Here is a 27,448-nt window from a genome sequence, read left to right on the forward strand (position 1 = left end):
GGCAGCAACACCTCCGCGCATGCGCAACGATCGCCGGCAAACGGCGGACGCAGGCGCGACGCTGGCGGGTGGTCTGCCTGTCAGTGGGATACAACATAACCAACAAAGTGCATAAAAGCCACAATGAATGCACAACAAGAAATTAATCAGGAACTTCTATAGATAACCATTTTAATTTTCCAAATATTAATATTACATATGTGAATAAAAATAATATTTTATATTTTCTGTCCATCTATAGATAACCATTTTAATTTTCCAAATATTAATATTACATATGTGAATAAAAATAATATTTTATATTTTCTGTCCATCTGTATTGGCAGAGCTCTGTAAAAGTATTTCAAATTCCATCTTACAAACTTTCTTAAGTAGCTCAAACCTGTTTGTACATTCAGTCTACATCATAAATTGAGAAATTAGTTAGATATCTAGAATTACCTTCCTAAAATAAGAAGGTATAAAATGTCGTATACATTTTACTTATAGCTTATGCTTCTATCGTCTCTTGTAGGAGGTTTTGTTAAGCCTTCTTTACTTAATCAACATTTGACTTGACTTTAATGTTATCTAAATCAATTCTATATAAATAAAACAGCTCACTAAACACATAATTTTCTTTACAATTTAACAGAATGTTTTAGAAGCAAGTTTCAAATAATCTCTAGTTCCCCAAAACTTATTTCATTAACACGACAGGCCCAATTGCCAACGCCGGCAAAGTGCAAAGTCACGGATGAATGAGCCAGTCGGAGAGTTGGATGGAACTTTGCTTCAGCGATTCGTTTTAATTGATTTTGTTTTGCTGCAGGAACTGTGCTCATAAAACGCACCGCTTCACTCCCCACCTGACCGCCGGCAAGTGGGCCAGAAAACAAGAAGGAAAAAATCACCGCTTGGCCAACTAATTTCGGCCAAACATGACCGGGCGCTGGCCAAGGAGTTGGCAAATATTTGCGGCCATTTTCGGCGTCTCCTAATTGTGGGCACCCTCTCGCTTTCGTTGTTGTTGTTTTTATTGTTGTAATTGGCACGGTTGGTAATTCTTTTTTGGCTAATTTTTGGATATTGGATTTTCGTAGCTTTTGTATTTTCATTTCCATTTCCATTCGAACGCCTGCTGCTGCTGACAATTTGCAATAGTGCAAAGTTGCAGTTTGTTTGTGTTTATGTTTATGCAATCAAAATTCTTTGCCATTCCCGGGGGGCAAAAAGGCTGGAATAGATGGAAAAGCTGGGAAACGAGCAAAGGCTCGAATGGCACTTGTGGGTGCAATTGTAATTATCCTAATTTATGTTGTGTGGCGGCCGTTTTAATGCACCTTTAGCCGCTCTGGCTGCCCAGGCCTATCTGCTCTCCGCGATTCTGAAATGCGGCACAGATTTATTGCAAATTATCTGGCAGCCTGACAATGATTGATAGTGCAAAATTTATAGTCGCCACAGCCGCGGTTTCGCCATTACTCGATTTTTTTGGCGCTTAATAAAATAAAGCCGGCTGTAGTATTTGCCGGCTTTCGGTTTCAGTCAAAACGGTCGCCACTGTCGATGCTGACGGTTGTTGTGTTTCACAAATAATTAGACTAATAAATGAGGCCGCAGTGCTGGTGTGCTGGGAAGTGCATTAGTGAAATGGAAATGCGGAAAACGTGAGTGGGCCACACACATCAACCAAAATTAATTGACCCGATGCTGATGGTAATGTAATTAAAAAAGTTACTTCACCATCGGCGCGTCATGAAAGAATTTAAATACATTAACTGCACATAACGAAGTTCCTAGCCCTCTTCGCCATCGTCCACTCAACTTAATTAAACCTCCACGGGGCACAAACCGAGTGCTTAATTATTAAATGGCCCCATAAAGGGCAATCGTATAAAACAAATCAATTTATTCGGCAAACAGTCGGTGTCCATCTGAAATTCTAAATTCCCAGGAAAAGGGCGACACCGTACAAGCATGTCTGACAATAAGCCAAGTTCAGGTGTGGTCTTGGCCAATCAAAGTGTAATTGAAATGTTCTTGTCAGCTGACAACGAATAACGTGAGTGGATAAATCAACAATTGTGCGGCTAAGCGGAGACAAAGCCAACTCCACTGATTTATGATCTTTGAACACGGTTTAAATTAATAATATAATGTCCGACTGCCAGTTGGAGTTGTCAATAGCGCCATTGTGATCAATGAATGTAATTAGCATTTTTTATAATGGAAACAAGTATGAAAACATGTGTACGAGGCACACGCAGTGATTTTAATACTAATAATTAATAAGTAATGAAAACATGTTTGGAAGAAAATATTTTCGGATTCTTTAATAGGAAATTTAAGAGTTAATTTAACGGTCTTGAAATCACTATAGAAAAAGGAAAAGATGCACAGGTTTTATTTTATAATTTTGAATTTAAACAATAGATCAAACTTGATTTTCGATGATAATTTTATTTTTCAGAAGTTTACAATGCAGTAAAGGAGCTCTTTGTTGTATTCCCATTCCACCAAGATAACATAATCCTGTATTTTAGATATATTAAGCTAAAAATAAATATGCTAATTTTTTCGCTGAAAGGTTTTGAAAATTTCATAGCTATGCCAAAAATTTAATTATTTTAATTCGAAAAACTTTTTTATACTACTATTTAAAAGGCTAAGAAATCTGCATACTCCGTTTTAAAATTAAATAAATTCAATTTTTGCCAAATTTTGACAATTTTAACGATGTAACCCCTTATAAAAATTTGAAATTTTGAAAAATAAAAAAAAAAATAATTTTTTTACCGGACATAGCTAGATTGATTCAGCTGTTGATGTTGATCAAGAATATATATGATTTATAGGGTCGGAAACGACTCCTTCACTGAGTTGCAAGCTTTTTACTAAAATTATAATACCCTTCAATGGTAAAGTAAAAGTTTAATGTTGACTTTAAGATTTATTAACTTTTTAATGCATTATTTGAGTTCTATGAGAACTGACTTCGAAAATCACAGATTCGTCACAGAAAAGTTAACATATAAAAGGAAAAGAACTTAGGAACAGGAGATCACAATCAACCTGTATGTGACTTTATATAAATAGTTTTGTATTCAATTTTCCATTCTATCCCTAATACTATAATTATCGTAAGTAACCTTAAAAACTATTCAAATACAAAATTGAATATGGAAACTGATTCCCATCAGCGTACTTTGTAAATAAGCCGGCTTTGTAATAAAGATCAACACTCAAAAATACAGCTTCTGATGATCTCCTGTAGAAGAAAAACAAATGATTGGCAGTGAATCACAATCGTTGGTGTGGATCAGTCGGAAATCAGATTCCACCAGTTGGAACTCAGCAGCTCCAGCTGCAATCATATGTTTTCTGGGCATAAAAACAGCAGCCAGCTCAGCCTCAAAATTTCCAAACAATTGCAAGCAGATGCCTCAGTACCAAGTACACCGGCGTCAGGGCAACTCTGTTCAACGCCAGAGCTGAAATCAGTTTTGGAACGACTCCGAAACGTGGCGGCAACGTGGAAAAGCATCGACTCAAGGCATTTAGGATCCATCTAGAAGGGACCAGTGATCCATAAAATCTGAGGTGGCGAAGTGTGGTCCAAGCGCAGCTGGTTAAAATGTGTGAGTGAGTGTTCCTTACGACTTTTTGACAGTTTTCCGTATCGAAGTTCAGGCTGTGCCATGGACTTAAATTTATGACTGGTACTCGACCGGTTTGGCCAGGAGAAAAGGATGAATTGCAATCCAGGTGGAAACTTGTTTTCCCCAGCAGTAGGTTAAACTAGACATGCGGAAATGCGGAAAGGGGTAATAAGTTTTGAGTGAAAATCTAAAGGTTGTGAAAACTGTATATGGCAAAGGAATCTGTCAATGTTCCAACTTAATCCTAGTCAAGACTAGCGTATCCTTGAAGGGCTTTCTGACAAAAATTCAGTTGTTCTTGATAAAATATAAGTTCAGGTCTTGATTGCCATTATCTCTACAAAATATTCTCTATATTGATCAAACCTATTTAATTACAATTCAAGGTGGTCGGTCACCTCCCCTGATAAAGGGTCAATCATCTCTAATAGCAAGTTAGCATCTAATGATTAATGCCTGACGACGGGTTAGCCTAATCGATCCGGTGTCGACGACCTTAGTTCAATCCGGAGTTCCCCCCCGAAACACAACCGCAATTGATTGCATACACTATATGAGAGTACAAGCAATACTCGATACCCGGACCGGCGCTGGGTTTATTTACATCAATTGATTGATTCACGATTCGTTCGTTTACCTCCGGCAAACCTGATGCCGCCATCGAATGGGTGGTTGTGGGGCATCGCATGTTGGCTCAGTGGGTCACTCGTCGACGATTTGGTCTTGAACCGCAGATCAAGTGAACACAAAAGCCAATTGAAATTAGAATCCATCGGAGCGTTGGCAAATTGCATAACATTTGCACCAGGGCCTCCAGGCCATCCCAGGCACAGTTGCAGTGTGTGCCGCACTCTGTGCGAGATTGATAGATGGAAGCACGGTCTCAGCTAATCTCGGTCAGTGTCGCTAATTAAAAGGTTTAAGGCTGAAATTAGCATATGAAGCAATGACCATTTCCCCCGTCATCGGGCACGGACTCTACTCATCTCGCACAGATATGTACTTACATACATATACTATATACACCTGCGTGTTCGCTGTCCATGAGAGTGAAACCCATATATGACGTGAACAAAAGCCAGCCCTCGAGCTTCTATTCCCCAAATGAGCATATACAAAGTGTTGGGAGCGAAGGGAGGCGGAGCCCGGGCACATTAGATGGCATCGCATGCCGCCAATTACCCGCATAATCTTGTAATACTAACCCAAACCAAATTCCCGGCTCCCGCGCCGCGCACTGAAGGGCCAATTTGGGCTTCGGTTACGCCTCGCAGCGCTTTAATTCCCCTTAAATAGTGCCACACTATGTGGCACGGGGATTACAGCCACCCGAACACGTGTGACTCTGGAGTAGTTAGTGGCGCCCAATGACGCCATCTCCATTACACTTGAATGGCCCGGCTTAACGGCTGAGTTATGAGAGCCGCTGAAAGGGCGACGATTCCATCTCCCAGCGGAGCAAATCTGTCTCTGTTTTGGGTTCTCCCGAGAGTCACTTGGCTGCGAGCCAGTGGATCCACGCGAGTGTGTCCGTCACCGGTCCGAGCAATTGTTTTGTGAAATTAAATTAAATTGATTGAATTTAGACGCTATTCGGGCAGAGGTCAATGCGGAGGTGCATGGGTAGCCGTTGTGCACGGAAAACAAATGTAAGCGAAATGGCAAAACATCTCGAATGTTTTAATTAATTCAAAGCTGAAGATTAATGGGTTCTGATTGTAGTTCTGAAATAGGAGAGGCCGGGCAATAAATGTTAGAAATGCATTTATATGAGAAAATAACAAAACAGTGGCTAGAGAAAATACTACTTCAAGATTTAGCTAATTAATTATAATTCCAATTCAGTGCCTAGAAATTTTTGGCTTTTAGCACCACTTCACTTAAATATAACAGATTATTTGTATTACTTATTCAAATTTAGAGAATATTGAACACTATTTTAGACCTGTAACCAATTTTAATTTAATTGATTTGATTGATTGATTAAATATAGAAATATATATTTCTCCGTGTAGACCTGCCACCGCGGCACGTTTGTTATGGCTAGTCAGAGTGATAATGACACAAATTTCTAAACGATCGGCTTTGTGGTCGTTCCTGTTGATTAACGGCGATATAAAGGCAATTTAATGAAATCATTGAGGTTAATAGGTCAAATCAGAGCAGGTATCTGTCGGGAAATCCAAAAACTTCCTGTCCCAAGATCAGCATTGCATAAATCTTGGATCAAGATAAGGTAGACCCACCCCCAAGGCACTCATTGAAGCGCCGCTGATGTTGCTACAGCCTGATGTTGCTAGTTGCTGCTGCTCATGTTGCTGCTGCTGCGACTGATGCTACTGTTGATGTCGCTAGTTGCCGCTGCCGCCACTCAATTGGCTGTAGCGCGCCGTGATTGCGCATCCCATGCGACCGCTTTCAGTTGGCTATGCGAGCGCGACTCGGCCGCAGTTCTGTGCCGTCCAGTCTCTGGTTAGCGATCTCCAGCCTCCCATCGCTGGTCTCCGAAATCCGGCCTCCGGTCTCCGGCTGCCATTCTCCGGCTCTCCATTCTCGGTTTAGATTACGTCCCGTTCGGTTCGCCAAACTGCGTCGCGCGAAAATTGCGTTTAATTAAAGCATAAAGGCCAGCGAGCTCCTCAATTACTACAGCTCGTGGGATGAGTCGCCACAGCCAGCTAAAGCTAGCGATGCCCTCGGTGCACGGGTCTCCAGCTCCTGCTTCGCATCCGCATCCGCTTCCGTGCAAGGATCGGAGCGTGAAGCTGGGACTGGGCGTTAACCAGCGGACGGGTCGGGTGCAGTGGTGCCCCGGCCTGACCTGTTGCAAACTTCTTCTGCTGCTTCCAGTGGTGATGTTGCCCCTGACTCTGGTGCTCATTCTGATCATGCGGTTGGACGGAATGCTGGAGGCTTTGCAGCTGAACGAGCAGAGGATGCGCGAGCGACGGGAGTCCGCTGGGAAGGTACCCAGCTACTTGGATAACTATGAGGCCTTCCAGCCGGAGGGCAGCACCTATAACGAGCTAATCAACGAGGAGTTCCTGCTGCCGGCGGGCAAGCGTGCCCATCAAGAACTCATGGCTGCTGAACGTGATCGACGATGTCAGCCCTATCGGTATGCAAACGGCGAGACCCTAGAGCTGGAGGAGCGTAGCACGCTGATGAAGGACTCGCGCACATCCTTCTTGCCGCAGGGCATTCCACGAGAGTGTCTCGGCATTGACCTAGACATAAAGCCCTTAGGCAACAGTCCCAACCTGCCACAGAAGAAACGTTTTCAGGATGAGGCTGCCTACTGGCTGGAGCGGAGCAGGCAGCACAGGGAACGACGCGGAGCGGAGGGCCAGTCCGGCGAGGCCAATTCAGATCAGGCGGCCTTGATCCATGAGGCTACAGCCGCATTGCAGAGCTTTTGGAACGAGGAGGGAACTCGCGAGGGCATTCGCATGGCGCAGGCAATGACCATGAAGCGGTACATGGACAGCAAAGTGGATCCCTGCGTAGACTTTTACAAATACGCCTGTGGGAACTGGGAGAAACTGCACCCGATACCCAAGGACAAAGCTGGCTTCGACACCTTTGAAATGCTGCGCGAAAGCCTTGACCTGGTGCTGCGCAATCTCCTGGAGAAGAATGATTCGCCTGCTCCACCGCCTGAGCCGAGAAAGAGTCGGGTTCGGAACACGCTCTTCAAGCTCAACGAGCAGGGAGAGGGCGAGAGCGGGAGCGAGGCGGACCAGACGGCGGAGCTGCGGGTGGAACGTCTAAAGAGGCACATCGTCAGCCACAGGCAGTTGCTCAATCGTGTCCTCGTGCGGTACAAGCGATACACCAACGGAACCAAGCGGAAACGCCTCATCGATGCCACAAGGGAGAAGACCAAAGAGGAGGAAGCTGCGCCACCCACTGTCTCGACAAAGGAGAAGTCCAAGGAAAAATCGGACATCGAGGAGCCAAGAATACACGAAGCGGCCACTGTTAACCTGCTCCAGCCCCAGCACGATGCCCAGCTGAAGGCCAAGAATCTATACCGCTCCTGTGTAAACAGCCAGTTACTCGCCAAGAGGGGCCTGGTGCCACTGCACACGCTCATCCGGAAGCTGGGCGGCTGGCCCGTCCTGGACCATAATTGGAGCGACGCCAACTTCAACTGGCAGAATCTGGCTGCCACTCTGCGGCGCTATAACAACGACATCCTCATCGTCCAGTGGGTGGGAGCAGACATCAAGAACTCCGAGGAGAACATCGTGCAGTTCGACCAGACGGGCCTGGGTCTACCTACCAGGGAGTACTTCCTGCAGCCCAGCAACAACAAGTACCTGCAGGCCTACCAACGCTACATGTCCGAGGTGATGCACAAGATGGGAGCCTCCAAGTCGGATGCACAGCGGGTGGCCAGCGAGCTGGTAGCTTTTGAAACGCAGCTGGCGGGGATAACAGCGCCGGCGGAGCAGCGACTCAACGTGACCAAGGTAAGTTAATCAAAGGGACAAGCGAGGCTCTTCTAATTATTTCAATCCGCAGCTCTACAAGCGAATGTCCCTGGATCAGCTTCAGACTTTGGTGCCGGAGATCAAGTGGATCACCTACTTGCAGAATCTGCAGGATCGTGAGGTGAGCGGTGCCGAAGAGGTGGTCATCTACGCGGTGGAGTACATGAACAAGTTGGTGACCCTGCTGGAGGAGACGGAGCCCCGCACCGTGGCCAACTACATGATGTGGCGCTTCGTACGGCATCGCATCAACAACGTGGACGATCGGTTCGATGACATCAAGCAGCACTTCTATCACGCCCTGTTCGGTCGGGAAGAGAGTCCGCAGCGTTGGAAGGTGTGCATCGCCCAAGTGAACACCAACATGGGCATGGCGGTGGGTTCGATGTTCGTCAGTCGCTACTTCGACAACAACAGCAAACGGGACACCCTACGGATGACACACGACTTACAGCAGGCATTCCGGGATATACTCAAGACCACCGACTGGCTGGACACAACCACCAAGCAGCTAGCGGAGGAGAAGGTCAATGCCATGTCCCTGAAAATTGGCTACCCAGACTTCATCCTCAATCCGGGAGAGCTCAACAGCAAGTATGCGGGCATCGAAATCCATCCGGAGAAATACTTTGAGAACACACTCAATGTTCTCCTTCACACGGCCAAAACGGAGCAGTCCAAGCTCCACGAGCGGGTCAACAAGACCAACTGGCAGACGGCACCGGCCATTGTGAATGCTTACTACAGTCGCAACAAGAACCAGATAATGTTCCCAGCCGGAATCCTGCAGCCGCCCTTCTACCACCGCCACTTTCCCAAGTCACTAAACTTTGGCGGCATTGGCGTGGTCATCGGTCACGAGTTGACCCATGGATTCGATGACAAGGGACGACTTTTCGACTGCAACGGTAACATCCACAAGTGGTGGACGGACTACTCAATCCGGGGATTTGACGAACGCGCCCGTTGCATCATCGCCCAGTACAGCAACTACACGGTGGAAGAAGTGGGTATCGTTCTCAATGGCGAGAGCACGCAAGGTAATGTGGATTTTGATCATAAACCCATTGAATACAAATTTCTCTAAATTTCTCCCTTTCTAAAATTAATTTCTAGGCGAGAATATCGCAGATAATGGTGGCCTGCGCCAGGCTTTTCATGCCTACCAGCGTTGGATGCAGGAACACCCCAACGAAGTGCCGGACGAGGTTCTGCCGGGCCTCAATATGACCGGGCCGCAGCTCTTCTTCCTCAACTTTGGCCAGGTGTGGTGTGGAGCAATGCGACCCGAGGCCATACGGAACAAACTGAACACGGCCATCCACAGTCCGGGTCGCTTTCGAGTAATTGGAACGCTATCGAACTCCGTGGACTTTGCCCGGGAGTTCCGATGTCCCGCTGGCTCGCCGATGAACCCCTCCAAAAAGTGCAGCGTGTGGTAGATGCGGGAGGTCTTGCCCAGCTATAGCCTAAGAGTATTATTCATGACGTATGCCAAGCAGTCCTAGACCAAAGACCGGAGGCATGCCAGTTGGTGAGTGCGCATCCAACAACCCCAATCCCCAACCCCGATTGCGATCCCAACCCCAGTGGCACCTCCCTGGCGAGGCTCTAATTGCTCCACTTCGGGCGTCACTTAGTGGAGAAAGTGATGGTGTCGGGTGTGTACGCAGCTCCTTGTAGCTCGTTACCCGGGCCTGATGCTGTGGTGCCAACAACGACATCGCACTTCAATTGGGCGCCGGCACCCACTTAATTAATGGTGATTTATGCCCAGCAGTTGGTTCGGTTTCAAGACAGGGAGATAAACTTCTCCAATTGTCTTTCCATTGAAACTGCAATTGGTGCGTGATACTTGGAATGCACCGGGGTTGGAGTGCAGTCAACATATGTATAGCTTATCTTTTTCCCTAACGACTGTCATTAATGGTTCCATCTCGATTGCAGCTTTCAATTGACAGAACAGCAAATTGGCGAGTGCCCAGAGATATATGCCGAGGATCGAACGGGATGACTCCCTTCACTACAAAGAATATGTGCCAAAAATTATAACTTGCTACTTTATATATTTTCTATAGCCCTTAACTATTTATACGATATGTAACTTGCAATAGTTTAGTTTATGATGCAATTTATGTTTGTGATAATTCTAATTAAATTTAAATTACGAAAGCACTTTGTTTTTTAATACGAAAGTACGCATGATTGCCCAACACTGGCAGCTTTCAAGATCAAAACACATATTTTTGAAAACTTTTTGAGTGGAATTCGAAAGGCAATTATGAGTGCCCGCCCATTCAGTTGGGAACGTGCGCTCGGCGACTAAGGAACTTCAAAGATATCGCGCTAGTGGGTGATCCAAAAATATATCTATATATTTATATATACCCGCCGACGGCGAGGGGAAATGAAAGATTTCCATTCGAAACTCCAATAAATGAGGACAATGCAGTTCTGCTGGCTTCTACCGATTTTTCTATGCCTCAAGGAAGTGCAGGCCCAGTTCTATGGCGGCAGTTCCTTTGGCTCGGTCAGTGGCCAGGCCATTCGCCTTGGTGAGTAAAAGAACTCGAAGAGCTCTCGGCAGCTGCCTCTCTGGAATTTATTCGACTCAAAAAAAGCATGCAGGCCTTATCACCGACGACACCACCGATAGAATCCGTCAGACATTTGAGCACGCCATTTCGGTGGTCAACAATGAGCTGGGCGTCCCCTTGGTAGGCGAAACGGAGCAGGTGGCCTATGGGAACTCGGTGCAGGCCTTCGCCCAGCTCTGCAGGCTGATGCAGGTGAGCCAGAGGTTAAGAAATAGAATTTCCTAATTAATACCAGCCTTCCCAGGGTGGAGTGGGTGCCGTCTTTGGACCGGCTGCCAAGCACACGGCCGCTCATCTGCTGAACGCCTGCGATTCCAAAGATATTCCATTCATATACCCGCACCTCTCGTGGGGTGCCCACGCCGATGGCTTCAACCTGCACCCAAATCCGGAGGACATAGCACACGCCCTCTATGACATTATCAACCAGTTTGATTGGTCTCGTTTCATATTCTGCTATGAATCGGGTAAGTAATTCTCCAAAGCCATTAGGAGTGCTTACTAACTTGAAGCTTTTTACCGAAGCTGAATACCTGAACATATTGGACCATCTTATGACCCTTTACGGCATCAAGGGACCTGTGATCAAGGTGATGCGGTACGACCTCAACCTGAACGGCAACTACAAGTCGGTACTGCGTCGAATTCGAAAATCGGAGGACAGCCGCATCGTGGTCGTGGGATCCACAGAGGGAGTGGCCGAGCTGCTGCGTCAGGCCCAACAAGTGGGAATCATGAACGAGGATTATACTTACATCATCGGGAACTTGGACCTGCACACCTTTGAACTGGAGGAATACAAGTACAGTGAAGCTAACATCACGGGAATAAGAATGTTTTCACCTGACCAAGAAGAGGTGCGAGATCTAGTCGAGAAGCTGCACCATGAACTGGGCGAAAGTGAACCCACAAATAATGGTATAAAATTAACCTGCACTCTGACAGGAGCAACCAGATTTCATTTCTAATATTCTCTGTAGGCTCTTCATCGATCACCATGTCCATGGCTCTCACCTACGATACTGTGCGAGTCATTGCAGAGACAACCAAACATCTTCCCTATCAACCCCAGATGCTCAACTGCTCCGAGCGCCATGACAATGTACAGCGCGATGGTTCCACCTTCAGGAATTATATGAGATCGGTAGGCTAAACTCAAAAATCTAACTATATAAGATACTAACAAATTTGGATAATCATTGCAGTTGGAAATAAAGGAGAAAACGATCACAGGCCGCATATACTTTGAGGGCAATGTTCGCAAAGGAATCACATTCGATGTCATCGAGTTGCAGACAAGTGGACTGGTCAAGGTTGGCACCTGGGAAGATGGCAAGGACTTTGAGTTTCAGCGGCCACCCCAAGTGATCAACTTGAGTGACATTGATGACGGATCGCTGGTCAATAAAACTTTCAAGGTTTTAATCTCTGTTGCCGTGGGTTAATCTGAACTAAACTGTTATTACAAATACCTAAGTAAAACCTACATTTCAGACCAAACCCTATGCCAGTCTCGTGGAGAGCATTGACACACTTATTGGTAACAATCAGTACCAGGGTTATGGAGTGGATCTGATCAAGGAGTTAGCCGACAAACTGGGCTTTAACTTCACCTTCCACGATGGTGGCAATGACTACGGTTCCTTTAATAAGACCACAAACACCACTACTGGAATGCTCAAGGAAATTGTTGAAGGGGTAAGTTGGTTACAGAATCGAATGGCCTTTCACTGACAAAGATTTTTACATCCAGAGAGCTGACTTGGCCATCACGGATCTCACCATTACATCGGAGCGGGAGGAAGTCATAGATTTCTCCATACCCTTCATGAATCTGGGTGAGATATAATATCTTAAGAGATAATTCAGCAATATCTTTATACATACTTCTTACGCAGGCATAGCGATTTTATATGTGAAACCCCAGAAGGCTCCGCCAGCCCTTTTCTCTTTCATGGACCCATTTTCTTCGGAGGTGTGGCTTTACCTGGGCATAGCCTATGTGGGCGTCTCCCTCTGCTTCTTTATTCTGGGGCGACTTTCGCCCACAGAGTGGGACAACCCATATCCGTGCATCGAGGAACCCGAGGAGCTGGAGAATCAATTTACCATTAACAATTCCTTGTGGTTTACTACAGGAGCTTTACTGCAGCAAGGATCGGAAATTGCTCCCAAGTAAGATATGGGACAATATCTGTTAATCTACTTAATAACAAACATCTTTTCTTAGAGCCCTAAGTACCCGCACAATCTCCGCTATTTGGTGGTTCTTCACTCTCATCATGGTATCCTCGTACACGGCCAACTTGGCTGCCTTCTTGACCATCGAGAATCCAACGAGTCCCATCAACAGCGTTGAAGATTTGGCCGACAACAAGGACGGCGTTCAGTATGGAGCAAAGCGCACTGGATCAACAAGGAATTTCTTTTTGGTAACCAGACCCACTTCAGACTTTTGTGATCTAAATATCTATTCTTCTAGACATCAGAGGATCCCATCTATATGAAAATGAACGAGTACATGACTGCCCATCCAGAGATGCTGATGGACAACAATCAGGATGGAGTGGATAAGGTCAAATCTGGCACCAAGTATGCCTTTCTCATGGAGTCCACCTCTATCGAATTCAATACGGTGCGAGAATGCAATCTGACGAAAGTGGGTGACGCCCTGGACGAGAAGGGTTACGGCATAGCCATGGTGAAGAGTGAGTAACAATTGGAAATTACCAAATTCTCTGTAATTTCATTGATGCTCCTCCAGACTGGCCGTATCGCGACAAGTTTAACAATGCTCTGTTGGAGTTGCAGGAGCAAGGTGTTCTGGCCAGGCTGAAGAACAAATGGTGGAACGAAGTTGGAGCCGGAGTTTGTAGTGTAAGTATCTTATGGATATTTAGAACAAGTCATAAAGCTGCTGCTTTAGGCAAAAAGCGAATCCGATGGCCCCTCAGAGCTGGGTGTGGACAATCTCAGTGGCATCTACGCGGTTCTGGCCGTCGGCTCCGTCATCTCAATAATCGTCGCCATCCTATGCTGGTGCTTCTTTGTGTTCAAGAAAGCCAAGTTCTATGCGGTAAAAACCAAACTAAATCTATGTATCTTTTGAGATATATGAGGATAATCTTTCTTAGGTTCCCTTTTGCGATGCTCTGGTTGAGGAATTTAAAATTGTCATCCGATTCTCGGAAAATGAACGAGCCCTGAAGAGCGCCCAGTCCATATACTCCCGAAGCCGCAATTCATCGCAGTCCATAGATTCGCTGCAAACTGATTCTGAGGAGAACGAACAGTCTGAGGACTAAGATTGAGATACATCCACATATTCGCTCAAAGCTTTCGAAAAATTTCACTCGAAATATTTTCCAAATTGACATTTTGGAGCATCCCTCAGTTGCGGCTTTTTACTCAACGTGCTCGGTTGTGTGTTGATCGCAGACGTTTATTATTTTCTCTAAACTGATATGTACATATAAATATATATATGTGTATAAAATAGACTCGATCAAAAATGCCTTTCAATCAATTTAAAATAGTTTTTCTTATTGTTTGCATTACAATTTCTGGCAAAAACGCTCAATATGACAACTTTGGCGGCTACGACAAATTCCAAAATATGGGAAGTGTGCCAATTGGTAAGTAATTTCGAAAAGAAAACCCATAGAAAAACTCAAATGAAAAATGTGTGTCGCGGGCAAAGTTTTTTTTATGCAGTTCCAAACAAACTGTTTTCAACGCGCGATTTATTTTTAATTTCTCATAAAGGGAACAAGCTGTTCGTTCCATCAACGCTGAAAGCTCATAAAATGGTTTTAGTATTTGTTTGTTTGTTTGGGTTTTCCGACCGAATGGGACGGCGATTAGGTCAAGTTGTTGTTTATAAACAAAAACGGCAAGAGCGAAACGCCGGCACTGAGTGAATGTGCGAGAATTTCTCAATTTCAGGCCTCCTCACCGACCAGAACACGGACCAAATGAACATTGTCTTCGACCATGCCATTGATGTGGCTAACCAAGAGGTGGGCACTGCGTTGACATCCTTGAAGGCTGAGGTTAACTATGGGGATGCCTATCAGAGTTACGGCAGACTGTGCAGAATGCTTGAGGTAATTTTAATTAATTCTTAGTAAGAATACTTTAGACTTTCTTGTGATATTTGTCTGTACAAGTAAATTTAACATTCTCCTCAAGACCGGCGTAGCGGGTGTATTCGGACCCTCATCACGGCACACTGCCGTTCACTTGATGTCCATATGCGATGCCATGGACATACCTCACATCTACTCCTACATGAGCGAATACGCCGAGGGATTCAATCTGCATCCGCATCCGGCCGACCTGGCCAAGGCTCTTTATAGCCTCATTACGGAGTTTAATTGGACGCGCTTCATATTCCTCTACGAATCCGGTGAGACGCCATTGTCCAGGACATGAAAGATCTCTTAATAATTCAATTGCCACTCGCAGCCGATTACCTCAACATTTTGAATGAGCTGACCACGATGTTCGGCATGAATGGACCCGTGGTCACGGTGCTGCGATACGATATGCAACTGAATGGCAACTACAAGCAGGTCCTCCGCCGGGTGCGAAAGTCCGTGGATAACCGGATTGTGGTTGTCGGTTCCAGCGAAACTATGCCGGAGTTTCTGAACCAGGCCCAGCAGGTGGGAATAATCAACGAAGACTACAAGTACATCATCGGCAACTTGGACTTTCACTCCTTCGATTTGGAGGAGTACAAATACAGTGAAGCGAACATAACCGGTCTGCGACTCTTCTCGCCGGAGAAGCTGGCCGTAAAGGAGCTGCTCATGAAACTAGGCTATCCCACCGAGCAAGATGAGTTTCGAAATGGTGAGCAAAGCTCAATTTAGAAACTTAATATATACATTTTTAATTTTAATTTAAAATATTAATTTATATAGGCTCCTGTCCTATTACCGTGGAAATGGCTTTAACCTATGATGCAGTTCAGCTGTTTGCAGAGACCCTGAAGAACCTTCCCTTCAAGCCTGTGTCCCAGAATTGTTCGCAGCGCACGGAAAGCGTCCGGGACGATGGCTCCTCCTTTAAGAACTACATGCGAACGGTTGGATGAATCGAATGAAAGTCCTTGCGAAATAAATACTCATTTTCTCGCTTTGATATTAGCTTCGACTTACAGAACATCTGCTCACCGGACCCATCTACTTTGAGGGAAACGTACGCAAGGGATACCATCTGGATGTCATAGAGTTGCAGCCCTCGGGCATTGTCAAGGTGGGCACCTGGGATGAGCAGAGGAACTACAGAGCCCAGCGCCTGGCACCCACTACCGCCCAGTTCGACAATATCGACAACTCGCTGGCCAATAAGACCTTCATAATCTTGCTGTCGGTACCGGTAGGTAGCCCCAGCCACCAGGAAGCCAAAACAATTTCCCCAATCTTGATGAAACGCATTCCAACTGCAGAACAAACCGTACGCCCAGCTGGTGGAGACCTACAAACAGCTGGAGGGCAATAGTCAGTACGAGGGCTATGGCGTGGATCTAATCAAGGAGCTGGCCGATAAACTGGGATTTAACTTCACCTTCGTGAACGGCGGCAATGATTATGGGTCATACAATAAGACCTCGAATGAATCCACGGGCATGTTGAGGGAGATTATGATGGGGGTGGGTGAGGAAAACGAGACAAGGAAGCCCAGTTAATTACTCATTCACCTTGCAGCGCGCTGATTTGGCCATCACGGACTTGACCATTACCTCGGAGCGCGAAGAAGCCATAGACTTTACCATTCCATTTATGAATCTAGGTATGAGGAAGCATTTGCTCTTTAAACTCATGCATTTATTTTACTTAATATTTCAGGCATCGCCATTCTGTATCTGAAGCCTCAGAAAGCCACTCCTGAGCTCTTTACCTTCATGGACCCCTTCTCGGAGGAGGTATGGTGGTTCCTGGGCTTCTCATTTCTGGGCGTGGCCATGAGTTTCTTCATATTGGGCCGCTTGTCACCCAGCGAATGGGATAACCCTTATCCTTGTATTGAAGAGCCCGAAGAGCTGGAAAATCAATTCACCATAGGCAACTCTATTTGGTTTACAACAGGAGCGTTGCTTCAACAGGGATCTGAGATCGGACCAAAGTAAGCTGAACATATACAGCAAATAGAGAGTTATATTTTATTCCCTAATCTCTAATGCAGAGCCCTATCCACGCGTACCGTGGCCAGTTTCTGGTGGTTCTTCACTCTGATTGTGGTCTCCTCTTACACTGCCAACTTGGCTGCCTTTTTGACAATCGAGAAACCCCAAAGTCTGATCAACAGCGTTGACGATCTAGCTGACAACAAGGACGGTGTGGTCTACGGCGCCAAACGAACCGGATCTACTAGAAACTTCTTTTTGGTACTCCAATAAGCATTGTGTTTTCGGTATAATATCTGAACACTACTTTTCAGACATCTGAGGATGAGCGCTACAAGAAAATGAACAAATTTATGACCGAGCATCCCGAACACCTCACCGAAGACAACATGGAGGGTGTGAATAGAGTGAAGACTAACACGCACTACGCTTTCCTCATGGAATCGACTTCCATCGAGTATAATACGAAGCGCGAATGCAATCTGAAGAAGATCGGGGATGCACTGGATGAGAAGGGATATGGCATAGCAATGCGAAAAAGTAGAATCTTCTCCATATGGAATTATTCTTTTCTAACAAGATGCTTTACTTGCAGATTGGCCACATCGCGACAAATTCAACAATGCCCTGCTGGAACTTCAGGAACAGGGAGTCCTGGAAAAGATGAAAAACAAGTGGTGGAACGAGGTGGGTACCGGCATTTGTGCTACCAAAGAGGATGCTCCGGATGCCACGCCCCTGGACATGAATAACCTGGAAGGCGTCTTCTTTGTGCTTCTCGTAGGCAGCTGCTGTGCCCTCCTCTACGGAATTATCAGCTGGGTATTATTCGTGATGAAGAAGGCGCACCACTACCGCGTAAGTTTTTAAACTGATGTTGTTACAAAATTCTTGAGTACGTATTATCCTGCAGGTGCCACTACGCGAGGCCCTCAAGGAAGAGTTCCTGTTCGTCGTCGATTTCAACAACTATATCCGGGTGCTGAAGAGCTCGGCTTCCATATACTCCCGCAGCCGTCAGTCCTCCGTGGCTTCCATGGCTCCGGAATAGTAGGCTGACTTAATTATTTAATTTAAATACATTTTTTAGTTTTTATTCATTAAGAAAAATTGGAATGTTTTCGGTTGGGGACACGAGGGGGTTTCGTCGCAAAAAAATGTTCAGGAGTGACACTGAATGGCGAAAAAGCTAGCTTATAAAATATAAATAAAACGAACTAGTTTGAATAAACCATATAACTTAATTGGTTAAATAAATATTTGATCATTTTTAGAATATTCTTGTTTCCTTGTTAAATAATAATAAATTGTAAAATGTTATTACATAAAACGCTTGCACTTTTGCTGTTAAATATTTAAGGTTGCTTTATAAAAATTCAAAAGAATATTAAAATAGATAATATATAAGCGTATATTATTTATATTGCACCTTATAATTGTAGTTTCGAAAAAATTAAAAAAAAATATCAACAATATCGCAATGACTATCCCTCATGTCCAGCACCTTTTTCAACAGCTTTGTCAGTGTCGTGTTAAGTAAATTAATGATATTAAAAAAAAACGTCAACAAATACTCCTTGCGAGATCGAATTTATGTCCAGTGCTTGGCGCGCCACAGCAGGCAATGGATGTGATTGTCCACATCCGCCGGTGGCAGGGATTTGCCTGCACTATGTGTGGGTGTGCTCACGGCTGAGCAGGCGGAGGAGGACTCGGCCGAGTCGACGTAGCGTGAGATCAGAGAGCGGTACCGACGACCAATCGTGGCGATCAGAGGCACCTTATCATTGGACAACGTTATGATGGACTTTATCTGCGAGACGCAGGAAAAGGGGTTAGTATCAACCCTCATAGGTAGACATCCCAGACTTACCTCGTTTTCATAGGGCCGGAAAACACTTATTGGGCGCAGGCTCTTCAGCTCGGCCACGATCAAGCAACCCCAGGTGGTTCCAATGTACAGCTCCGTACTGTGAGCCGCCAGAGCCGAAATTTGGCACTTGATCAGGTTCACGTGCTCATCGATGGCGATGCTTTGCAGGGACTCGGAACACGGCAACAGCTTGGAGCAGTCCAATTTGTTTTCAATGCGCTTAGAGGCAACGCCCCACTGGTACACCATGCAGCCGGGATAGAGGCAGCTGAAGACGTAACTGTCATTGCTGCACATTCGGGCCACCTTGACGTCCTCGATCAGATTGGGCTCCTCGCTATGACACAGAGCCTGGTGACCGGATACTCCGGTCTCGTTGAGCGGAAAAACATTTATCTTGCCAGCTATTTCGCCGCACCACAGCTCGTAGGTGCTATAAAAAGAGATAATTGATTTCACATAGAACTCAGGGGATGGCGATGTGGTCACTTACCCATCCACAAAGACAGAGCAGGCTGCGTGTAACACAAAACCGGAACAGATCTCCGTCAGTACGAATGAGCCCTCGGCAAAGGCGCAATTGCTGGGCATCTGTGTAGCATCTACCAGAAACACGCGACCATTGTGCGTACCCACGGCCACACGGTCAATCTTCTCCATGTGGACTAGACTTATCACAGCTGACTTGATGGCCGGATCGAGCATGTAGGAGAACAAGTGGGCATAGCTGGAGGTGCTATAGGCATGAAGGTTGCCAGAAACGTCGCCCATCCAAATGGCATCGCCCACCAAGCAGCAGCACAACATGTTGACTTTCGGCGAACGTTGCGCGGACCGGGCTCGAGAGTGGGCACCATTCTCTGGCGTTTTAGGCGGAGCCACCTGTGGCTGCGGCGAACAACTAATGCTGTTGCACTGCAGCAGGCTGCCGGACGGCGTGCAGTCCAGAATGTCAATACGAGAGCCAAAGGAGGGTAGCCACAACTCCAGGCCGGATCGTTCCTCCTCACTTGTACCGCCCACCAGCGACCGGAAGACTCCACATACGATCTTCTCAGTATGTGGCAAGGCAACCACATCCAGCAGGTGGATGCACTCCGGGGCACTTAGTATGGACACAATCTGACTCGCTGTCGGCCGGCGACTTGGCTGCTCGTGCCAACATAGCACCATTAGATCCAGGCAGCAAGTGGGAAATTGTGTCTCTCGCTGTGTCAGAGCTGGACGGCTGCCCTCCAATATGCACTCCTTGATGGACTCGTGGCCCTCGAACGGTTGTCGCAGGCTGATATTCTCATAGATGAACATGCCAAAGGAGAAGCAGTCCACCTTCTCAGTGTACTCCTCCTCGCCATTGTAACGTATTATTTCGGGTGCCATGAAGCCCTCAGTGCCTCCAAAACCCTTCGATCCGCTGGGAGCCGTTTGCCTGCTGATGCCGTAATCTGCAATCTTAATGTGCACATGATTTCGTGGACTGTCCTCCGTGTGCGGCTGTGGTAACTCCCAAACCAACACGTTCTCCGACTTCAGATCACGGTATATGATCCTTCTTCGATGTAGATACTCGATGGCACGTGCCGCCTGCAGAACGAGGGTCTGGAACGTATGCGGACCCATGTGAGCTCCACTGCGCCGGTACTGCCGCAGCAAGGCATCCAGACCACCAAGAGGCGCAAGTTCCAAAACAAGAGCCAAAGGCTTAATACAGATCCCCACCAGGGGGACAATGTTGGGATGCTTGAGTGTCAGCAGCACGGCCAACTCCTGGCGAGCAGTGCAATAGGCCTTGCAGGAGTGCTGCAACGGATCTCGATCCCACTTGCCCAGAGCCACCTTGTAGGCCATTAGAGCACTCTGGAAATTAAGAGGATATGATATGATTGTTATACAAAATGATTAAATGGTTTAATATTAAAATCTAAAATTTCGTTTTAAAGAGAAAATAAGACTTTTGCATATATGCTACTTACCTCCTTGGCCCGGGCTCCTGGTGGCACTGGCTGAAGCATTTTCATGGCCACGGGCTTAAAGGATCTGGCGCCTCTGATCTTGCAGCTGGCCTTAAAGACGAAACCGAAGGCCCCGCGACCTAGTAGGGATCCCTTGATGATGCATTCCGTGGGAATGGTGTGCTTATCGGGTATATCAGCAAATATGACATCTGGAGCTAGCTGGGCCATCGATTGTTCCAGATGCACGGGACAGCTGAGCTTGCTCTGGTTGTAAACAGACAAGATGCACTCCTCGATCATCCAGGCATAGCAGACATTGGAATTATCCGGCAAGGGATAGCCAGGGTGTCCATCTACCGAAGTATTGCGTGAGGAACCGGCTGAGTCGGGTCCCACCCCGGAGTCTGCATCAGAGCCTGCGCCGAGGGAATCCTCAGAGCGGCGCTCCCGACGGGCAGTAGCGTTGAGATAGGCGGAGAATACATTTAAAGCACCATCTTCGCCGGGATCACCAACGCCATGCAGAAAATAGGCGCCTGCCCCACGCCTAATACTTCGACTTGGCCTATTGCATCCAATGGGTGGAAGTTCTCGATCCGCTGGCTCGTTGCTGTGCAGCAATTGCAGCTTCCAAAGGCAACGTGGGCACAGCACCAGACGCGTGATCAGGAAACGCCCTTCCGATGTGTGCACGAACCGAGTGCCCAGCGAGGGGTACCAATCCTCCAGCAACAAGTCGATGTGGTCGACGGCCAGAGCCAAGAGCTTGGCTATCTGCGACATCTGTGGCTGCAGCTCGGCCAGCAACTGACGTTCTCTATCGTCCACTTCCTGCAATATGCTCACCTGGAGCAGGGGGAAGTAAACCTCCAAAATGCTGGATGAGGTCAGGTTAACGTCGCTCCAAATTCCATCCAGCTTCAGCTTAAAGCGATTGCCATTCGTCCGAAAAGGCTGCGTGCGCTCCGAGCTCTGAAAGGGTACTTCCCAAATTCGAAATATTAGGATGGGTCCATAGTAAAGGGCTAAACCCGTCTGCCACAGATTCCACTGGGTGTCCTGCTCCAAGGAAGTACGCAAATCAAAGTCCACGAATTTCTATAATGTATAGTAAGTATTTTATAGTAAACATTATAATATTAGTTAATGTATTTTTCCTACTCACATCTTGTGTAGCCACGTAGACGCCTCGGATCGCCTCGATAATCTGCTCATCAGCCAGTATCCGCGTAATCAGGCGTGACCAGAAACCGGATGGAAAATAGGTCATCAGGAGAACACGCCTCAGGCCCTGAACAGCCGAAGTAGAAGCCGATAAAGATGGAGATGCTGATTTCGGCTCATAGATCAAGTTATTGAGATTCACTTCCTGCGAGACGGAGCAACCCAAATTACGACCGCGGGAACGCTGTGATAGCTTCACTGTAGTGCCTGAGTTCGGCGTCGTTGCCTCTTGCTGTGGCAGCAGTGAGGGAATGAGCAGAGTTCGTGAGTCCCAAGTTAGGGCAACCTCAAACTTGTTCAGTAAACTGACTATGTAGCTGGAAGAATAAGATTTACTTTTAATTCTTAAATCAAAACAAAACTGTAATAAACCCTACCTGCGATTGGCATTTCCCTGAACCTGTACACTCCGAAACAAGAGCTGAAGATCATCCAGCTTCATTACACCCGTCGGGGCAAACGGATTTATCTCTCGCACTGTGACCACATGGGCCAACATATCGCAAAGCCACTGGGGATCGAGGAAGTAGTAGTCCCTCAGCGTGGCATCATCGTAGTGCAGTAGAACTCCATTTTCGTGGCACCAGGTAGTTGCCTGCTGCAGCTCAGCGGCATCTCGAAAGCTCTTGTAGTTGTGCAGCCGCATCTGTTCCGTGACCAGGCGTCGATACTGCTCCCCATCGAGGACAGGATCTCGACCAGCCGCACGCAGATTGCAAGCAATTACGTTTACAATATCCTCCAGGGCGATGTAGCTAGCGGGAATCTTTTGGAGCAGCATGGGTTCCTTTGAGCCCGGCGATCGTAGCTGCATGGCGGTATCATAGATTATGTTGGCCAGCAAGTGAATATTATGAAGGGTGCGGCAACTAATTTCTATCGAGTCAATCACCCGCGGTAGCCCAATCTTCTCCGCATCCGGAATGGCTATAAACTTTTCCCGTATCAACTGTTGCAGCTGCTCCGCCTTCTGCGGAGAGATGGACTCGCCCACTGCATCAAAGTGGGTGCCGACAATAATGACGGGAGAGTTGGGAGCCCTCGCCTGGATATTGCCTAGCCACTGCAGCAGCTCGGCCAGACCCTTATGGCCGTCACTGATGCGCCAGAGCACCAGATACAGACTCCTCTTGGACAGGAAGTACTGGTGAGTGGCGTAGTACTCCTTCTGGCCGCCAAAGTCCCAGGTGCGAAACACTACCGGGCCATGGGAACCGGGTGCCCGCTTTCGCTTCTCGCATATCCAGGTCCCGATGTCAACACCCACCGTGGATATATTCGAGGCGGATACGGAAGAGTTGCGCTGCGACCGGGATGTACTGCGTGCGTGGCCCATCCTTTTGGCCCAATGGTTTTCACTGGCGCGAGATCGGTGCGAACTTGAGCTTGAGCCGGATCCAGCTCCCTGGCGCAGCAGGTCGAGCAGGGTACTCTTGCCAATGCCAGCGACGCCAACCACCATAAGCTTCATCCGTGCGTACGGCTGGGCATCCTCGTAGATAGACTTAAGGTATCCCACGATGTCCATAGTCTTGTGCTTCTTGCTTTCAATCATGGAACGCAGTGGCTCTTGCAACAGGCAGCCGCGTGTGTTTAGGTTCCACAGCCGCGACAACAATCCCAGATGTGGCGGCAGCTCCGTGATGTTTACATTTCCGCTAATGTTCAGCACCGACAGACTACTCAGTTCGTGCAGCGAGGCGGGGATCTCTTTAAGACAATTGTTGGTCATGTCCAGCATGGAGAGATTGGGGAAGATCACTTTGGACCGATTTACACCCACCACACTCCAGTCAGCATCCTCGCTCTCGTTAAAGAGGGTGGTGGCATCGTCCGTGGACAGCTGGATGCGGGTGAGAAGGTTGTCCGCCAGGATGAGCGTGCGCAGCGATTCCAAGCGCAAGTGACGCCTGTGCCGGCATACGCTCTTTAGCACCGAAGCTCGGAAGGAGCTGGCAGATGAACAGCTGCCCTTTGAGGACGACGTCTTGTAGGCTACCTCTTCCTCCTGCCGACCCTCCGGCAGCTGAACATAGCTGTAGCACAGTAGATGCGGATCCGATTCCGTAATTCGAGGCAAGCTTGGCCAGCACGATATCTCGTTGTGGCTCAAATCCAGCTGCTTGAGCGTGGCTGGATAGCTGGTCACGTGACCCATGGAGCGCAGGCTGTTGTATGACATATTGAGTCTGGTCAAGCTGACTGCCAGGCAAGGCAATGCTGCCGGAATGCTGGTAAACAGATTGTTCGCTATATTCAGGCTGCTTAATTGCGAGGAGCTTCCCACGCCCGGGCCCGACTTCCCATCGCCGAAATCCTGCTCGTGCTGCTGCCACTTCATGTCGTTGTCGGTTATATCCAGCGAAGCCGACCAGAAATTGCGATGGGTGAGCCGCTGCTGGGTCACATTACGCGGCTTGTTGGACTGAGGCTCCTCAAACGACTGCAGTTGCAGCTTGTCCAGACTCAGCAAGGAGCTGCTCGTCTGCATGGGCGGCACTGGCAAGTCTCGCAGCAAGTTGAAGGCCACATTAAGCTCGCGCAGCTTGGGCGCGCGCCACAAGTCGAAAGGGAGCTCCTGCAGTTTGTTATTCGATACGTCGAGAATGGTGAGTGCGGGCAAGTGAAAGACGGCCGCTGGCAGGTTGGTTAACTGGTTGTCCTGCAGAAAGAGCTCGTCTAGCACGGGACAGGCGTATCCCTTAGCTCCTTGCATAGGGGCCGGCAGCTCGGTGATCTTATTTTGGGCAACATTCAGATACCTAAGGGAACAAATATATGTAAATCTACCAGCTTATCACAATGTCAGGACATTCACTTACTTGAGACTAACCAGGTGGAACAGCTCCGAGTGGAATCGCTGTGAGAACATTGTGCGAGAAGTCGATGCGAGTGATGGCAGTCAGCGAGACCTCGGTCAGCCTAGGGTGCGACTGCAGCTTGGGATTCAACAGCAAGACTCCACTGACTAGCCACGGAACTCTAACCACCGACAACTGAACACTGGAGCCCAGGCTGTGCCAGTCAATAATGGTCGGCACATTGGGAAACATGGCGCTGTACGATATGTTGCTGGTGGACGGCAGGAACACATTCACCTCCACTGGAGTGGGCAGGCCTTTCTTGTTGATTTTGTAGTCGGAGTCCGGATGGACACGTCGAGCCAAGAGACGGCTAAGTATGGCCTCATCTCCGCCAGAAATGGCCATTCCGATGGCTGAACCGTTGTCATCACGGGCTCCGTGCTTTAGCAAGAGGTCCAACATGGCCAACGACCTTTGCTTGCAGGCCTCGGCAATCGGGACATTGCTCAGGCCGTAGATCTCCTCACAGCACTTGGGGTCGTTGTGATCTTCAACTGGCTTGGCGACAATATTCGGATTGGCACCATGCTGCAGTAGAGCTTGCACTACGTCTAGGTGTCCGCCCCGAACCGCGGCCAGCAGAGCCGTTTCCCTCGCCGCTCCACACAGCAGATTGACGTTGACCGGACATCGCTGGCACTCCGTTGACTCTTGAGTAGCCTGCTCCTCGGGGCCATCCGATTCGCCGGATATGTGCAGCTTGGACATGATGGCCTGGATGCCAAACGAAATGCGTTTTCTTGTCGGCGTAATGGGAGTGCTCACCGAGCTGGCGGAATTCGAATCACCCAACGTGCGCCGGCAGTGGAGCTGCCACTTGAGCAGTACTCCGACCAGCTGCTTATTGCCGAGGATGCTGGCTATATATAGACTAGTCTGCCCGGTCACATCGTGCGCGTTGGCATCGAATGGCAGCCTCCACTCCCACAAGCCCTCCTCGTCGCGATATGTTTGGTAGAGGTAGTCTGGATAGCTGTAGCCAATGAGCAGCTCCAGCAGCTTGATGTGTCCGTTAATGCAGGCCGCATGCAGCGGCAACCAGCGCTCCACAGTCGGTTGCTGGATCAATTCCGGAAAGCGGTCCAGCATCAGCCGGGCGATGCCCAAGTGCCCGCTGTGAACGGCAGCGTATAGCGGGGAGTATTTGGTGACCGCATGGGAGCGACCATCGGCTCCAGCGTCCAACAGTCTCTGGGTAATGCTCTCGTAACCAGACTGACACGATCTGGAAGGAATTTAACAATATTAGCGTAAGCACTTGCATTGTGTATATTTACTCACATAAAGAGCAGGGTATTAGCTCCCGAAGGCGCCATATTGACAATAATCTGCCGTTCCGTTCCCAGGGCCGCCAGCAGAACTCGGACCGTCCGCTCATCTCCGGCACTTACTGCAGCTCTGAGCTCTCCGTGCTTGATCTGGCGCACCTCCTCCCGCGCGTCTGTAAAGTAACATAAATATATTCATCAAACATAGGTCCTGGCCAACACCCTTTCGGTGATGTCTTAATTTCCCACCCCGGACTGAGGACACCTCAATGACCTCATCAACGAAATAGTCGCAGGCCTCCAGAGCAGTTTCGGTGCCAGGCTTGGGCTGTTCCATGCTAAACTTCCAAGACATTATTATGTAACCTAGATCCTAGCGGCCGAGCCAGAACCCAGAGAACCCAATTGATAGTTTATGGCATCGGGACCGGCGAAGAGAACCGACCGCGGCGCTGGCAAAAGCTGAACTGAGGCGAGTGCGATGGGGAAAATCGATGGCCATTCATTGATGCGTTGCCCGGGCCACGTTTTCTCTGGTCATTGATCCAAGCCGTATTTTGACGCACTGCGCAAGACGCAACTGAAGAGACATGGGACAACTGTTGCACGTGGTCAAGGACTGGCATTGGGTCGGTTGTGTGGCACTTGTTTTGTCGTGTTTGCTTTCGTATGGGTGTCGAATGGCCCAGTGGTTGCAGCGCACCAGTTGCTTCTCTGTGGGCAGTGGCCATTCAAATAAATAGTTTTGCGCGCCCATTTTTGCTGCGCACACATCACAGTAGTCACCCTGTGGTGTTGTTGAAAAACCAATAACAATTTGTTAAGAAATAAATTGCGCCACCCGAAGCCACTTAGCCACTTGTGCCACTTTAATGAACTTTAACACGTTTCCTAGACCAAGTGCACTTACTAAAATACAACTTAAAGCTGTGCAGATTATATATGTATACATTTTTTCACATATGTCTTTTACCTTCATCCGAATCGCTCATTGCTTTTTGTCGTATGTTTTTCACGGAACCTTTGCTTTATTCATTATTTTCTGCACTTTACGTTATCGGTTAGAGTTGATTGGGCAAAAACAGCCCTTCTTTTTGATGAAATTTAATTTATTTTAACATTTCGCGAAATTTTCACTTTGTTTACATTTTTTCTAGTGAGACCAAAGCTCACAACCTTCCTTATCCTAGAATTTATCTTCGGTATTTTTTATACCAGATAGTTGAGTTTTAGAATTTCACCACATGCATTTCGGCGATAACATTACCAATTAAATGTGATTAATCGTTGTAATATTTAAATATCTTGCAAAATTGTATATTCGACCATATACATTTTGTATTTGTCGTCCTTAGTATATCTTATTTTATATTTAATATATATATACTTGAATATAC

General features: G+C 47.5%; 4 protein-coding genes across 8 annotated transcripts; 3 read left to right on the top strand and 1 right to left on the bottom strand.

Annotated features, from left to right (window-relative positions):
• Positions 1-3,161: 3,161 nt before the first annotated feature.
• On the top strand, positions 3,162-10,309 carry Nep4 (M13 family metallopeptidase neprilysin 4). 3 transcript variants are annotated; one of them, XM_020943840.2, is made up of 5 exons: positions 3,162-3,624; positions 6,492-8,116; positions 8,169-9,177; positions 9,254-9,671; positions 10,085-10,309. In XM_020943840.2, coding segments are annotated over exons 1-4 (2,961 nt in total). In that variant the 5' UTR covers positions 3,162-3,623; the 3' UTR covers positions 9,580-9,671; positions 10,085-10,309. The 3 variants fall into 3 exon arrangements, with proteins under 3 accessions (XP_020799499.2, XP_020799498.2, XP_020799497.2); XM_020943839.2 differs by having other exon boundaries at positions 3,162-3,620; XM_020943838.2 differs by lacking the exon at positions 3,162-3,624 and having other exon boundaries at positions 3,962-8,116.
• Positions 10,310-10,436: 127 nt separating this feature from the next.
• Positions 10,437-14,260, top strand: GluRIID (Glutamate receptor IID). 3 transcript variants are annotated; one of them, XM_020943793.2, is made up of 14 exons: positions 10,437-10,692; positions 10,766-10,926; positions 10,979-11,201; positions 11,260-11,652; positions 11,715-11,878; positions 11,940-12,170; positions 12,229-12,432; positions 12,488-12,572; positions 12,633-12,909; positions 12,965-13,166; positions 13,217-13,442; positions 13,499-13,611; positions 13,661-13,810; positions 13,869-14,260. In XM_020943793.2, the coding sequence occupies exons 1-14, from the start codon at positions 10,575-10,577 to the stop codon at positions 14,037-14,039; spliced, it is 2,718 nt and encodes a 905-aa protein (XP_020799452.2). In that variant the 5' UTR covers positions 10,437-10,574; the 3' UTR covers positions 14,040-14,260. The 3 variants fall into 3 exon arrangements, with proteins under 3 accessions (XP_020799452.2, XP_086682294.1, XP_086682292.1); XM_086826168.1 differs by having other exon boundaries at positions 10,470-10,692; positions 11,940-12,047; XM_086826166.1 differs by having other exon boundaries at positions 10,503-10,692; positions 10,759-10,926.
• Positions 14,127-18,358, top strand: GluRIIE (Glutamate receptor IIE). The gene is made up of 13 exons (XM_020943708.2): positions 14,127-14,369; positions 14,680-14,840; positions 14,926-15,142; positions 15,202-15,591; positions 15,663-15,826; positions 15,889-16,119; positions 16,190-16,393; positions 16,449-16,533; positions 16,590-16,866; positions 16,927-17,128; positions 17,182-17,407; positions 17,463-17,725; positions 17,781-18,358. Exons 1-13 carry the CDS (start codon positions 14,246-14,248, stop codon positions 17,916-17,918), a joined length of 2,682 nt encoding a protein of 893 aa, XP_020799367.2. The 5' UTR covers positions 14,127-14,245; the 3' UTR covers positions 17,919-18,358.
• Lrrk (Leucine-rich repeat kinase) lies at positions 17,935-26,652 on the bottom strand. Its single transcript, XM_020943706.2, is given in 10 exon segments — positions 17,935-18,680; positions 18,741-19,173; positions 19,234-20,597; positions 20,714-21,793; positions 21,861-22,236; positions 22,297-24,681; positions 24,742-24,770; positions 24,772-26,008; positions 26,065-26,224; positions 26,301-26,652. Coding segments are annotated over 10 exon segments (7,392 nt in total). The 5' UTR covers positions 26,407-26,652; the 3' UTR covers positions 17,935-18,458.
• Between the last annotated feature and the right edge of the window lie 796 nt (positions 26,653-27,448).

The sequence above is a fragment of the Drosophila serrata genome, unplaced genomic scaffold (genome assembly GCF_035046125.1).
Source record: "Drosophila serrata isolate PLE 108 unplaced genomic scaffold, ASM3504612v1 contig_156, whole genome shotgun sequence".
Classification (NCBI taxonomy): domain Eukaryota; kingdom Metazoa; phylum Arthropoda; class Insecta; order Diptera; family Drosophilidae; genus Drosophila; species Drosophila serrata.